Below are 14368 nucleotides of genomic sequence, written 5' to 3' on the forward strand. Positions count from 1 at the left end.
AGCTTTCAGATGGGACACATCCAAGAAAAGATGAGTCAGTGTTGACATTTTTCCTTTGTATATTAAAATAAAACCAAACCAAAAATATTTATGCTTTGAGTCATTTGTCTTTCAGTATAAAAAACAGAAAAACATGTGAAGGTTTCCTCGAATCTACTCCAATGAGTTGACTGATCCATCTGCTACTTGAATAAAACTGAAGGTTTCTCAGTTGCAAAAGCAACAATCCAATAAGAGCATGTGAGCGCGAGTAATTTTTCAAAATAAGAGTTGTCAAGCTTTGCACACACATGAAATGCTTTAGGAGAATCAAATTTCCTTCAATAAGGAAGTTATTTAAGGAAGCCAAGGAAAGCCTGAGTGAATATTGAGACTTTATTGATTTGTCGTCTGAATGTTGATCCTTCTCCTTCCCGTCTCCTCCTCTCCCTCACAGAGACTGTGGAGAACATCTAAGGAGGCACTCCATCAATGGAGGGATGAGTGACATCACAGACCCCCTTTTTTCCTGTCCCCATCCGGGCGCTACACAGCGAGGCCACCGCACTCCCTGGACTCCTCTCTGCAAAGACAACCTCAAGTACAGTCCTGACGGCTACTACAACCAGGAGGAGCCCCTCAACTACTGCAAGTCCTCCATGGCGGTCCATAAAGGCGTCGGGACCGGCATGGGGGGCGGGTGGCCTTCCCGGCAGCACTCAGGTCCCGTTAGAGCAGCTCAGGGAGTTGGCTACATCCCCTCAAACCGCTTGAACAGGACTGGCCAGTACGGGAAGCCTTACCGCCATTCTCCGAGCTGTCACAACGGTCAAGGGGGTGAGGTGTTCGTCTCCAAGCTCTACGGGAACGTCCAGATTCCGACGGACCCGGATTTTTACTGCGTGGATCTGGTGAAGTGCGAGAACGACTACGGCGAATGCTACGACAGCCATCTGATGCCCGATATGCAACCCATCAAGGTGGAGCACGACTCCGACTCAGAGAACGGGTGCGACACGTATGGGCAAACCTGGGCCGTCGACCGTCGCTACGGTAACGGGATGTATGACCCAAGCTCTGGCTTACAACTCAAATCAGAGACAGAATATTACGATCCACAGTACTCACCCTGTCAGCGAGGAAAAACAGGAATTAGCCCGCCGTACAACAACGGCAACTACCAAAACTATGCAGTCAACAACGGCGGGGGCAACGCCACACGCCTGCCGAAGTGCGACAAAGACATGGGCGGCAACGGCGACTCGAGCCAGTTCAGTCCTCAGAAACTCTCCCACTCAGACTCCCTATGCAACAACCAATCCGTCAACCTCATGGACTCGAACGTCTACTCGCACAAGACCTACATGCATCCGGACTACAACAAGCATTATGAGTTCAAAGGTCAAGGCTTGATCCATTCGATTAAACGGGAGCCCATGGACTCACCCCCTTGGTCTGAGAATGGTCATGACATCAACCAGTCCATGATGGCCGGCCAAAGGAACGTTATGCCATGTGTGATGAGCACGGGCCACAAATCCAGTCCTTATGTTTATATGCAGTAAAAGTAATCGGTGCACAATCACACGCACGATTCGGCCCCGTCCACTACGGGAACAGTTTTTGGGAATAAGTGAAAGTTTATTATAGTTTCAGCAGTCCACACGGAAACTGTGATTTAGGAGCCCATAAAAATGGGTTGCTGAGTGAATTTTTATCTGTTTTTTGCATAGTTACTGCAGCATTTTAGGTCGTTTTCTGCATTTCTGTGTGGATGGAAATATTTTTTGCAGAAACAGCGCCATGTTTACGAGGATATTTTTTTTTAAACAATTGTTTTTATTTTTGTGGGAAAAAAAAAACCTTCCCATGTGGACTAGGCCTTAAAATCTTTAGTTTTTTTTGCTTTCATACACATGCACCAGCATTACAAGAGAAGACTTGCTGGTTAGTAAGACTCCCAGGACGTCAAGCAGTTTTTATATTTAATCGAGAGGTCTCTAAAAAGGCTCAGGTTCAAGCGTCAGTGTTGTGACAATCAAAAAAAATTACTTTCAGTCCAGTTTATGGACAGAAAATATTGTTTTTAAAGGTACACATTTTGTAACTGGTTCCAAGCACTTTTGGATTTAGTGATTATGAGACAAATGTTGTCTGGAAACACATTTTATATTCTTTTGTATGTTGTGCACATCAGGCTTTTTTTGGGAGAATCAAAGACTTTGCTGTAAAAACAATCTTATACACGACTTAAAACTGGGTTTATTCTAGAAAATATGCTTCGAAGTTAGTGAAAACTTCTTGATTTGAAAGTGTTGCTTTTTTTTTGCTTTGTTTCCAAAACACCTTTAATGCAATGTAAAATATAAATCACAGATTCAGCAAGACTTTTAAAACTTATACTTGGTTGAAGGATAGTAAAGAGATAACATATCAAATGAAACGATCATTCCTTGAAGGAATCAATGCCTCTCACCACCTTGCATCACAAAGTTTTAATCTGTTAGCACTTGGAATATGCGATGAGGTTGACTTTCTGCTACAAAAGTACCAAATTTTAGCTCAATATCCATCAAATTAAATGAGTTGAAGCCATTTTTGTGTTTGCTAAGGTTGATAAGCTTTGACCACCTTCTTCAGCGGCTCCAAAACTTAATCAGCCGGCTTCAAAAATCCAATCAGCTGGTTAGATTTTAATCAGTTTTACAGATATTGTGCCAAAATGTGATGTGGTAGTAGCCGAGAGTCATTCCCAACGCATACTCTGAGCGCTAACAGATCTTGCAAGAGATTGCATAAAGCGTCAGTTACAAGGTTTGACCAAAATGGCTTCAGATTCCAGAGGTGTCTGCCCACTAATGCACCCCCATACCATCAGAGAGGCACAAAACAGATCGAGGGACGACTTTGTTAGAAACTTTGGCGTGCAGAGCAACGGGCGACGTGTTTTCCTTCAAGGAATGCAAATTCTTTAAAGTTAAAAGTGACACTTTAATTTTTTTAATCTGAACTTTAATTTCTATTTTAAAGAGCACCATAAATTTGTCTTTTAGGTGATAAAACACCCTTTTATACAATTTACACCAGAGGGTTGTACAGCTTGGATTAGTCCTAAAGACACGATCAGCATTTCAGTCTCACATTTCTTTTAAATCCTAAAATTTCGTCTTGATATTCGTATTTTTGCACAAATCGATAAAAAAGCCCCAAATTTATTTAACACAGTCTCAGTTTTGTGAAGCTACTATAGTAGTTTCTAAATTGCACTACTGGGAACAGTTTTCTTTAGAAGTCAGCCAACCCAGGCAGGTTTTTGAGTCAACGCGCACAAAAGTACACCGTATCACTGATGTGGGTTCTTACTTTTTGTCTTTAAATGTGTGCTAATGTCAATACATGTTTGATGTTTTGTATTTATTGTAAAAGACAAAAGTCTATAATTTAAAGGCTATAATTTTGAAGGCTTCCCTGTTTTCCTATCATTTAAAAAAAATGGCTTTTTTCTTTTGTTTTAACATTTGTTTAAAAGGACAGACTTGCTCTCCTCGTGGAGGACGTAGCAAACAGTGTATATATGCAGTGTCTTCCAACGTTTCTACCTGTTTTTGTAAATGGGAGTTATTGATTAAAGATCTTTTATTATATGAAAAGTCTGAGTGAGTTTTATTTTTGTTTGTTTTAAAAATTACTGGTTATTTTGTTGGGTTTTGCTAACATAAAAACCACTAAATCGTCTGCAAAAGCTTAAATACGTTAGTTCCAAAAAGCGTTTTCCCTTCTTTTGAACTTTTAGGTATTTTGTTGCATCAAAACTTTAAATTGAGGTTTGATTAACACAGCATGTCACTGAAAAGTAAATCTGAAACAGAGAAAACTGTGAGTCCTTAATGACTTCGCTGCAGTTTGTTGAAGAAGCTGAAACCAAAGCCGAGTCCTCCTGAAGGACTAAAACTGTCGCTCCGTGCAAATATCACCTCTGATAGAAGCTGATAAATCTCTGTGGGTGATTGGCAGCGACACTCTCATCACTCCTTCCTGTAATCCTCTCACAACCCTGTGTTTGTTTCCCCTCACTTAGTGTATAGCTTACAGCGACTTACAGGCTGAGCAAGGATCAGTCAGAGCTGGGCTTTTACCGATTAGGACGATTGAGAATGTTTATGTACATTTGAGCATGTGTAAATGCTTTTATACCAAATACTCATAAGATGCATGTTTATTTGTGCAGACAGTCAAAGAAAGGCTGGGAAATCTTGTTAGGATTAGTGAGAAAACAAATAAAACCTGATAAATTAAATACAAGAAGCTCAAATTACTCTAAAGTATTTAGTGAAACAGACTGAAGGTCAAACTTTTAGGAACAAAAATCCAGAGAGAAAAAGTTAACATCTGTTTAAATGTGCTATAACCAGAAGATGTTAGGATTTTATGCAGTTTTTTGTCGATCTATAACTTTCACTGACACGCCTGCCCTCTTTTTACCATGCAGAAGATTGCTCCTCTTCCTCCGTTTGGTCTCTTGTCACATCATTACCACCAATTTTTTAATATTTCACAGAAAGGCAGGCACTTTTACGCTTTATTTACAGAAACATGGACTTTTTTACCCCTGAATTCATGCGTAATACTTATATTTGCTAACTGAGAAATGCTGTTCAGCTGGCAGCACAGGTTGAGGCGCACATCTCCGATTAAAGTGCAAAAATCCTACATTGTGGCTGTAAAAGCTGAATAATCCAGGCCTGGATCTATAATTTACGTTCAGGACTGAACATTTTGAGGATCTGTGTGCAGTTTCCATCCAATGCTTTAAGGCCTGCCGGTACTAATTAGATTTAAATTGACAGGAAATGAACGAGGTTTTTAATACTTCAGCTGCTGTGCAGACAGCAGAGTAAACGTTCACAATGTCGTTTTTCTTGTTTTTATTCTCCCCTAAACTTCTTGCAGTCCAACTACTTTGTGCTGTTTTAGCTGAGCGAATATAAAAAGATTCAGCTCATTTAGGAGATGGATGCTGTGACTTTAGCTGTTTGTAACTTTTAGACTTTTAATTTTATTTACAAACATTTTCACCATAGAAATGCATGGAGATCTGTTCAGTTCCTTCAGAAACATTGCTCTGTTTGAAATTTTATTTTTGTCTTTTTATGCTACTTTCAGCTAGCCTTTTGATATTTTAGCTAATTAGCTAAAAGTATCAAACTGTTAGCTAGAAGCTAAAAGTGGTAAAACTGTAGATAAAAGTAGCAGAACATGAGCTAAAAGCTAAAGGCATCATAAGAAGAAAAAGTAGCTGAAGCAGATGTTTCTGAAAGAAGTGGATGAATCTTAATGCATGTCTATGGGGAAAAGTTAAATTTTTTAAAAGTATGAAATGTCTTCAGTGTTTAGTTGACAGGAAACTGTAAAAACTGGGTAGTATTATTTTATAATTTCTAATTTATGAGTAAAGACGACCTGTTTACAGGTTTAGAGGAACCATCTGACAGAAATAAAAACATCATTGTCTTCTGTTTTGTCCTGAAACTTTGGACTCAGAACTTTAACTGGAAAAACAGAACCTCATTTGATGTGCTGCTGGAACAATGGAGGAGCTTTTTCCTGACATGCAGCAGCTCATGTGAATCCCATATGCAACCTGCATGCCGGCTCACGCACGGGAGGACCGGCCGAGTCGAGCTGCGACACCCAGACAGGTGGGAGGGGTGCCGATGATCACTTTAAATCTTTAATATTTGTTCGTTTGCGTGCCATCTTTGTGTCACGCCATCTGCTCAGGAAGGGGAGAAGCAACAGAGACTGGGAGGGAGACGAGTGAAAACACAGAAGAAAATAACATCAACTTCCCCCAATAAAACAGAAACTTTCTTCTCGAAGCTTCGTCTTATTCTGACGTGCAGCTATGAGCTTTATTTTGAAACTCCAGGTTACACCCTCTTATGTTATTTTTTTAACTGTAAACACTAAATTCTGCAGAGGCTTTTATTCAACTCTGCCTAAGTTGAAACTTCAAAATTCCTCAAGTTCTACAGGATTTATGGGGGCGGCCATGTTGGAATAACCTAAAAAAAGGCTGAGTCACTGGTTGCCATGGTGACAACACAAACAGCTTTTCTGACATGTCATCTCTTCGCAACAGATATTTTTTGTTGCATGGCAAGTCAGAAAGAGCCTTTCCTTACAGTTTTATGGTGAAGATAATGAGCTCAGAAACAATGGAAGTCAATGTGAGTTTGGGTGACCTTTGACCTCTGGTGGGATTTGATAGAAAACCATGAGTCCTACAGCGGAGAGACAGGCTGGATGAAAAAGGACAAAAACGGCTCCGTTTGATGTAGAATTTCAATCTAAAGGGAAAAGGTTGTGGGAGAGTTCGTTTGCAAAAACTTTGGAAAGTTTTGTCCCAAAATTATAAAATTTTACATAAGATCGTGTAAAAACCATTAAAGATATCAGTTAAGTCATGTAAAGTCCAGCTTTCTGGGATCCATTTAACCTTTAAATGATGTTTCTGCTCCAAAGAGGGCTGGGCTTTTTGAAGGAATCGTGACAGAAATGAAAGAATAACGGTTAAAGAGTAGTAAAAGTGTTTTATTTACAAACGTAAAAACAGGCACAACCCCACTGGTTTCAACACGGCTTCATCCTGAGCAGAATTAGCTAAAGAAGGACAACAGATCACCTTTAATGCTCTTTATCTTAAGCTGCTTGAATCTTCATCAAACCGTGGTTTCAGAGATCCGTTTAATGCCGTTTGGTTCCATCTGATAAAAACTGATTTTTTCTTCTTCAGTCCAGTAGAAACAAATAATTTTACTCATATTTGTTAGTAAACATCTGCTGCTTCACCTGCTGTCATTCAGCTCTCTGTTTTAACCATTTCTGCTAATATAAATGTATATATTCTGCTAATCTTGTAGTAGTTTGTCTGGATAAATAAATCATGAAGAAGATCCAAGGCATTTAAAAATAAACTTCTGAGCGTGGCGGCAGTCATGGTTAGTGTATGGACCCGGTGGCTAAATGCCAGCCGAAAGGTTAGCGAGTGCAACCCGGTGATTCATAAACCGGATATTCAGGCCACAGCTGACCGTGAGTCAGCCCAACATGGCCGCACATACGGCGTGCACGGAATAAAAACCATACGGTTCGGATAAACGTCTCAGGAGAACCCTCTAATTCCACCCAAACCACAGCAAGTCTTAAGCACTTAAATATGAACGTTAAAAAATAAATATTCCAGCTCTGAGCTGCAGGACCATCAGACGGGCTCAGAACCTGCAGAACTCAAATGGTTCTGGGATTAAGAGGAAAGAGTACGGTGAGATTAGGGAAGCGCCGGCGGCACGGTTTGGGTCAGATTCATGCTCCAGTGGACTGATTAATCTGGGAGTTCACACAAGGAGAGACGCTCCATCCGTCTCCTCTGTTAGGAAATGCTGCCCCCTGCTGGCCACTCCGTGCGCTGCGAGGCTCAGATGGGCACAGAGACGAGCGTTTAATCCAAGCGAGGCTTTTATGGATCGATGCTAAATGTCCGCTCTCCGGTCAAACCGCAGAGTTTTTAAAGCAGAAATCAGCCTCCACAGTCTGTCTGCTGAACGATGAAGCAAATGTTGCTCATTTCGAACCGCCCAGGCGTCACTCAGCCTTCGGTCTCCGCGGCGTTCGCGCGGGCTCGTAATGACTTATGATCTGAACCAGGATGAAGCAGTTGACGACTAAGAACAGCAACCCAGCGAGCCAGATCAGCGTGAACGTGTTGTAGCCTTCAAACTCCAGGAAGTAGGCAGGAGCCAACCAGATACCCTGCGAGTGGACAAAACATGTCATTCAAAGCCTTAAAGATGCTTATTTCAGGATGCATCATTCTCCAGCTGTAACTGCTAACAGGCTCATGTCAGATGAGCCACAACATTAAGACCAGCTGGATCCTTTCTGAAGAAACTGCCACACAGATACAGCCTGAGAGTTTAACATAACTCTGCAAGAAACAATGAAGCTGCTGCCAGCGGCTCGTTATGGTCACCACGGTAACCACACACCCGTGTCTGTCGCTCCCTTGCTGCCAAGTTAATGAGAGGCAGACTGAAAAGTAAGCCTCAAACAAACTGAAAACTACGAGTCGGATCTTAAAGGTTCTTGAACCGGGAGCAACAGAAGACTCCGATGTTCACACAAGAGAGTTTTAATGATTCTACAGAGTTTTATGTGGAAGAGATAAAAAGTTAAAAAGATAAAAAGAGTATATTTTGAGGTAAAATATAATCTGTGGAGGATTAGGTGTCTTCTCTTTGCATTCTGTGGGGATTTGAGAGAAAAGAACAAGTCGTACAGCAGTGAGAGACACACGGGGTGGAAGAAGAGAAAAATACCAACGTTCTGATGGATAATTTTTATCAGAGTTGTGGAAGTAACAAGAGTTTGTTGGCAAAACGTTTGAAAGTTTAGGTTGAAAAAATAATCTGCAAAAATCCTCCAACTTAACCTGTGGTTGTGTAAAAACTGTTAAAGATCCGAAAACCTCAGTTCAGCCATGGAAAGTTCAACTTCCTGCGACCCGTTTCAACTCTGAATGATGGTTTAGAGCTCCTAACAGGACCGGGTTTAGAGGTTTGGTCACAAGTTTGACCAAAATCTCGCTGATTTCCATTTTGACCTGTATCCAGTTCCCTAATCCCTGCTGATGAAAAACACCCCCACACCATGATGCTGCCACCACCGTGCTTCACTGCGAGGATGGTGTTTCTCAGCATGACGAGGGATTTTTGGCTTAAACCAGAAATGGCGCCGTTCTCGCTGGCCCAAAAGGTAAATTTAGCAACTTTCAGGAGGATTTTCTTTAACTAAAAAAGTGACTTCTGAAGGTAATATTTACGGGTTCCAAAGCAAAGAGAGTGAAAACATACGCACACGTCGCCTTATAGTTATATATATTTTAGAATAGTTTAAAACAAGATTTGTTTTGCTTAAGAAAAAACATTTAAATTCAAATTTTTAGGGCAAGAAAACAGAAAGGATTCCATGTAGGTGAAAACTTTTGCAACTGACTCTAACAGAGAGATTTATCTGACTCACCTGAGCAGCAAACCAGAGGAGCAGCAGGCCCAACCCCCGCTTCACTGAGAGGCTCAGGTTAGGGATGACCAGAGGAAGTAAGCAGAGGTACCACAGGAAGTACTGCAAAAACCAAACATCCCGTTTAATGTGCACGCCGTCCACGAGGTCGTTCAAAGAGACATCTAAATGTCCAGAACATCCCTTTAAACTCCCCTCAGAGTTGAGGTTTACGTACCTGTGAGGTGCAGACTTTGTTGAAGGAGACGAAGACGGCCGTGTTGAGGAAACAGGCGAAGGCCAGGTCCCGGTGGAAGGCCCAGGACGCCGCCATCAGCAGGACGAGCTGAGGCAGAAACGCCGCCAGGCCGAGCCCGAAGCTCCACCTCCCGTCTGCGGAAATAAAAACAGACGTTTTGTTGGCTACAGCAGCCATCAAATGATCACTTTCTGAGGGTCTCCTTAAATTCAGTCCAGCGGTTCATGAGATATTTCGCTAACAGACACACACACGCATACAGGGGAGGGTAAAAACACACACCTGCAGTCAGGTAGAGCATGTAGAAGTACGGGGAGAAGTTGTGTCTGATGTCCCGTCGGGTCAGATGGTACAAATACGTCTCATGAAGAAACTCCCAGCCGTACCTGAAGGGGTCACAGTTACATTTTAACAACAGATAATAACAATAATAATCTTAGAAAGACACTTTAAGTCAGGTGTTTAGAATTATATTCCTAACAGAGAACAATGAATGAAGGTCATAATTGTTGTCAAATGAATTTTATAGTGGGCAGAAAAAGTATTCACGACCTTATTATTCTTTCCATTTGTTGTCTTATTTACAATGTAATTAAATGGAACCGATGCTACGTACTGAACACACACAGGTGTCGTCTGTTAAACCGATATGTGTGTGTTTGTGTGTGTTGGTCTCACGTGAAATAGAAGAGCGCCGTGAGCAGAAGAAACACTCCTCCGGCGACGCTCGTGAAGATCAGCAGCTCGCGGTTGAGGAAACTCCTGATAAACGCGACGCTCGTCTTCCACGCTCGCCCGCCTTTGCCTTCCTGTAGCGTCCTGAGGCTCAGGGCGATGGGCAGGCCAAACGTAATCGGGTAGATCTTCATGTGAACAGAGAGGCCGTAGAGAACGGCTGCCCACACCAGATGTCCGGCTAGGAGGCAGAAATAAAGACACGTAATCAGAACAGATGCTGTTTTAACACTTTATGGTAAAATAATCAGTAAAATCTGCCTCACCTTCCTTGCAGAGCAACACCCCGAGAACCAGAGCGGCCAGAATCGACTCTGCGTTCCCTCGACTCGACACTCCCACAGGAAGAGGGTTGAGAAGCCACAGAGAAGAAATCTGACCTGCAGCCTGAGCAAAACAAACAAAACACACATATTTATTTTTTTAATTATTTGAAAGCGTAAACTTGAATAAGTTCAGAACCAACAGGCTCACCTTGCAGCTCAGGCCTCGTAAGCGGAGGATTTTATGGATGAGCACCCCGGAGAGCACGTCGCACACGATGAAGAGGATCTTACCGAACAGCAGGCTGAGGTAGATGTTCGGGGTGAGAAGCCAGGCCAGGAGGGGGGTGTATCGATACGTTGACCTGCTGTATGGAGACTCACCCTGAGAGAAAACGAACAAAATAAGAAATAAACTGTTAGTTCAAACTGGATGCAACTTTTAGTTAGAACGTGTTTAGCTACTTTTAGCTAGAGATTTGTTACTTTTAGCTAGTGTTCAGCTTATTTTAGCTTGAACCCAGCTTCCCCTGTTTTCCATAAAATGCTATTTTTCTATTTATATTTATTTAAGATTAAAAGTTAGGAATAAAAAATGATAAAACTGCATTAATCATTGTACTCCTGCTTATCACAAGTCAACCCTGTAAGTAACTCATAAAACTTTCCGGAACGTGTTTATTTATAACAGGTGTGTTTTCTTACCTGCGTGACGAACCTGGCAGCGTCCGTGAACACCTGGTAGTCGATATCCGTGTATTTCACCGCCATGTTCCGGTCCTGGTAGTCTCCATAAGCGACCAGAACCAGCCGGACAACCAGGGAAGACGTGAAAAGGACGCGCTTCTCCGTGAGCTTGGACAGAAACGTCTCCATCAGCACCAGAACCTCACAGAACCGCGCAGAACCCCGAGTACCGACAGCCAGGAGCCACTCAGCGGTTCGGGCCTAAAACACTTCCGCTAAGCTGTCCGCGGCGCCATTACAAAATGTAAATTTACCAAAATAATCGAAAATTTAACGCAATTATATGGATATTTATTGCTAATATTAATAAATGAATGACCAGACTTCAAATATATCAACGCGGAAGTCTACCGGAAATACGCATCTTCTTCTTCTACAATCTTCTTCTTATGCCGTTTAATGGCGGTTGGCAAACAACTTGTGGTGTGCATTACCGCCACCTACTGGTATGGAGTGTGGTTCGAGATGGTTTAATTCCTGTTGCTTATTTCTTTATGTTTTACAGGAACACAAATTTTATTAAACAGTTTTTTTTTCAAAAGTCTTATTATAATTTGTATATGTTTGCTCCCCAAGTTTTCGTTGAATGTCAAGCGCCATTCGGAATTATAACGACTCTGCTGCCACCTGCTGGACGCAGAGCGCTACTGCAGCTTTCCATTTTAACCAGTGCTTATTTAATTTTTTTTAATTTATTTTTTAAAACTATCAGGCTCTGGATAATAAGAAAACCCTTTTCCACCACTCTGAAAAAAGACAATCTAAGTCATAACTATGAGTTTGTATTTAATAATGAGTTAGCATTTAATATATCTTAAAATTATGATTAATCATGTCATAAATATGGGGCAATAGTTCATAAATGACTTAGTTGTTCCAGCGTTTTATAACATACTCATAGCTGTGACTTTTCATTATTAGATGTTTATAAATAAAACTTCTTTTAACTGATTCTCTCATCCTAACCTTGTCTTAAGTATTTCTTGTCTTGTTTTTTCTCCAACATCAACTCAGTTTATGAGTCTACCTTTTGGTCGTCGTGCTTAAATCAGTTGCTCAGATAAAACGCCACCCGTTCTGGTTTTCAACACCATTGTTTTTCCTGTTCACTAGCTGATCCGCTGTTGTGGCTGACGACGCCTATCGGAGCAAGAAAGTACCAGAACCTGCTAAAGTTTAGTTCAAAAATGTCCTTTTCTGTTTGGTACATTACTCCAAAACGTTAGTGTGTGACAGAAGATGCTTGTTTGAAACAGAACTCCCACCATCTTTGGATAAAAGCATCCGACTAACATCAACCAACATTTAACAAAAAGGCTTAAAAACAAATAAATCAAACAACTTGTCATCATTATTCTGTTTGTTTCATCAGATTCAACAACAAACCAATAAACAGTGCTATAAATTAAAATGTACCTAAAATATTAAATGTATTTAAATTATTCTTAAATAAGACATCACAAAGGCTAATCACACATTTTTATTTCATGTGTAAAAGCACATGGATACAGTTACTGACGAGGACCAACTTCCTGTAAATTCTTGCTCTTTATGGTGGATATTTCTTATTTTGACTTAACTGCGCTGCCACTACAATTATCTTATTGCTTTTTTTGTTTAAAGGTAAAATGTCAAATAATTAAAGTTAAGTTGTGGTCATAAAGTGCAAATAATAGCCGACGCCTGAGCTGCCAGGTGACAAAAGTTATGTTACTTTAAGGCAAAACACACGATAGCAGGTGAAACAATGGTAGCATTTTTAGCAAGGCACTCAAAAGATGTTTTAAAAAATCCTTTTTTTCTTCAAGCTGGTGTGAAACCTGCAAGACATCGATCCTGGTAAACTGCTTGGTAACCTCCCTCCTGCTGTAAGCCGGCGCCGCTCACTCAGGAGAGCAGTAACGGCCAGCAAAGAGGACGCTCATGGAGGGGTTGTGTCGGATGAAGAAGAAGAAGGGGTGGTCCGCGATGAAGATGGAAGGGCGCATGGCGCAGCGCAGCATCATGACGGCTGCAGTGGCTGCGGCTGCCTCAGTTCCCTCCTCGTTCACCTCCACAAAGGCTTTGTGGTAAACTTCAGACACAAACAGGTCGTTGGCCGGGGACATGCCTGTAACAAGAGGGGGGCGTTACCACATTGATCAAAGAGCGCACAGATCTGACTTTACTTTAGCTGCAAACAGATCGTCCTACCGGAGAAGTCGCTCTTTCTCACGTCGAAGGCGTCCACCATTCCCATGATGATCAGGAAGGTCTTCAAGTCGTATTTCGCCTCCATCTTAAAACGGGGAAGGCCCACCTGGACCTCAACGTTATCCATCATGTCTGGGCGAGTCCACTCCACGAAGTTCTCGTACGTCAACTGCTTCTCCAGCTGAGCGTGGAGACATGAAACCAGTCAGTACTTCGTACACGTCTTTAATACAAGCCCAAACAGACGTCCTACCTTCTCCAGCCCTGTTGTGTTGTCCTCCATGTTATTGGGGAGAAAGATGAGCATGCTGAGCTCCTTCCCTTTGTAAGGCATCTCCAGGATCTGTCAGACATGCAGATTTAAATTTATTGGCACACAAGGGCGATCAAACTCACAAAGATCTGAAAGCTTCCACACAGACATCAACGGGAGTTTGGTGAGAAAGTGGTAAAAACCCAACCTTCTCTGGATCGGATGAACAGAGCTACCTGGCAGTCGGCTTCAGAGATGTAGGTCAAGGGGAACTTAGATTTCTGGTACATCATCTTCACCGACTTAGTTTCATTCTGAAAACAAAACAGAAAAAAGAAACTTGAGACTTTGTTGTTCCATCATGGCCGCCCCCTAAATCCTGTGGAATTTGAGCCTTTTTGACCTGATAACAGCCTTTAAGCTATTCAAAGTAGTAAAACAAACAAATCTTTGAAGACCTATCATTAAACTAAGACCATGGCTGATCTGTGGACTCGCCCAGACATGGTGGGCCTCCAACACAAAGCCGTAGTTTCAGCGTTTTACCTTGTTGAGTTTGAACGGAGTATCACGGGTGGCGCTCGCCACAAACTGCTTGTTCCAGTCGCCTTTGAAGTAGATGGCGTTGACCAGCACCAGCTTGGTCAAGCTGTTCACTGCGCCCTGGCCCAGAATCTCCTTAATTTTATCTAATAAAACAGAACAGATGTGCAGAAATTTCACATATACACTTGAAATAGCAATTTTCTAGACAAGCAACAGGAAACTGATAGATCTGATAGATGCCCGCCTTTCACGCAGAGCATCACCCGCCTTTCACACAGAGCATCACCCGCCTTTCACACAGAGCATCACCCGCCTTTCACACAGAGCATCACC

The 14368-nt window shown here is 41.9% G+C and overlaps 3 protein-coding genes across 7 annotated transcripts in view; 1 reads left to right on the forward strand and 2 right to left on the reverse strand.

Annotated features, from left to right (window-relative positions):
• LOC108235258 overlaps positions 1-3629 on the forward strand; it is a 59558-nt gene extending 55929 nt beyond the window's left edge. For both annotated transcript variants that reach the window (XM_025005706.2, XM_017415154.3), the window contains exon 9: positions 437-3629. In XM_025005706.2, coding sequence (XP_024861474.1) covers positions 437-1544 — 1108 coding nt within the window. In that variant the 3' untranslated portion in view covers positions 1545-3629. The remainder of the gene's footprint in view (positions 1-436) is intronic.
• Positions 1-11411, reverse strand: part of pigm (phosphatidylinositol glycan anchor biosynthesis, class M) — a 64919-nt gene extending 53508 nt beyond the window's left edge. For 2 of the 3 annotated variants that reach the window (XM_017415156.3, XM_025005707.2), the window contains exons 1-7: positions 11002-11411; positions 10508-10681; positions 10300-10420; positions 9977-10214; positions 9581-9684; positions 9278-9432; positions 9061-9162 (exon numbers count right to left, since the gene is read on the reverse strand). In XM_017415156.3, the coding sequence (XP_017270645.1) occupies positions 9061-9162; positions 9278-9432; positions 9581-9684; positions 9977-10214; positions 10300-10420; positions 10508-10681; positions 11002-11172 (1065 nt within the window). In that variant the 5' untranslated portion in view covers positions 11173-11411. Of the gene's footprint in view, positions 1-6432; positions 7792-9060; positions 9163-9277; positions 9433-9580; positions 9685-9976; positions 10215-10299; positions 10421-10507; positions 10682-11001 lie in introns of those variants that run through there. The other variant, XM_017415155.3, reaches the window with a different exon arrangement.
• Positions 11412-12585: 1174 nt separating this feature from the next.
• LOC108235298 (leukocyte elastase inhibitor) overlaps positions 12586-14368 on the reverse strand; it is a 7867-nt gene continuing 6084 nt past the window's right edge. For both annotated transcript variants that reach the window (XM_017415223.3, XM_017415221.3), the window contains 5 exons: positions 14036-14178; positions 13726-13803; positions 13490-13579; positions 13237-13417; positions 12586-13153 (listed from right to left, as the gene is read on the reverse strand). In XM_017415223.3, coding sequence (XP_017270712.1) covers positions 12927-13153; positions 13237-13417; positions 13490-13579; positions 13726-13803; positions 14036-14178 — 719 coding nt within the window. In that variant the 3' untranslated portion in view covers positions 12586-12926. The remainder of the gene's footprint in view (positions 13154-13236; positions 13418-13489; positions 13580-13725; positions 13804-14035; positions 14179-14368) is intronic.

This window comes from Kryptolebias marmoratus, linkage group LG21 (assembly GCF_001649575.2).
Source record: "Kryptolebias marmoratus isolate JLee-2015 linkage group LG21, ASM164957v2, whole genome shotgun sequence".
Taxonomy (NCBI): Eukaryota; Metazoa; Chordata; class Actinopteri; order Cyprinodontiformes; family Rivulidae; genus Kryptolebias; species Kryptolebias marmoratus.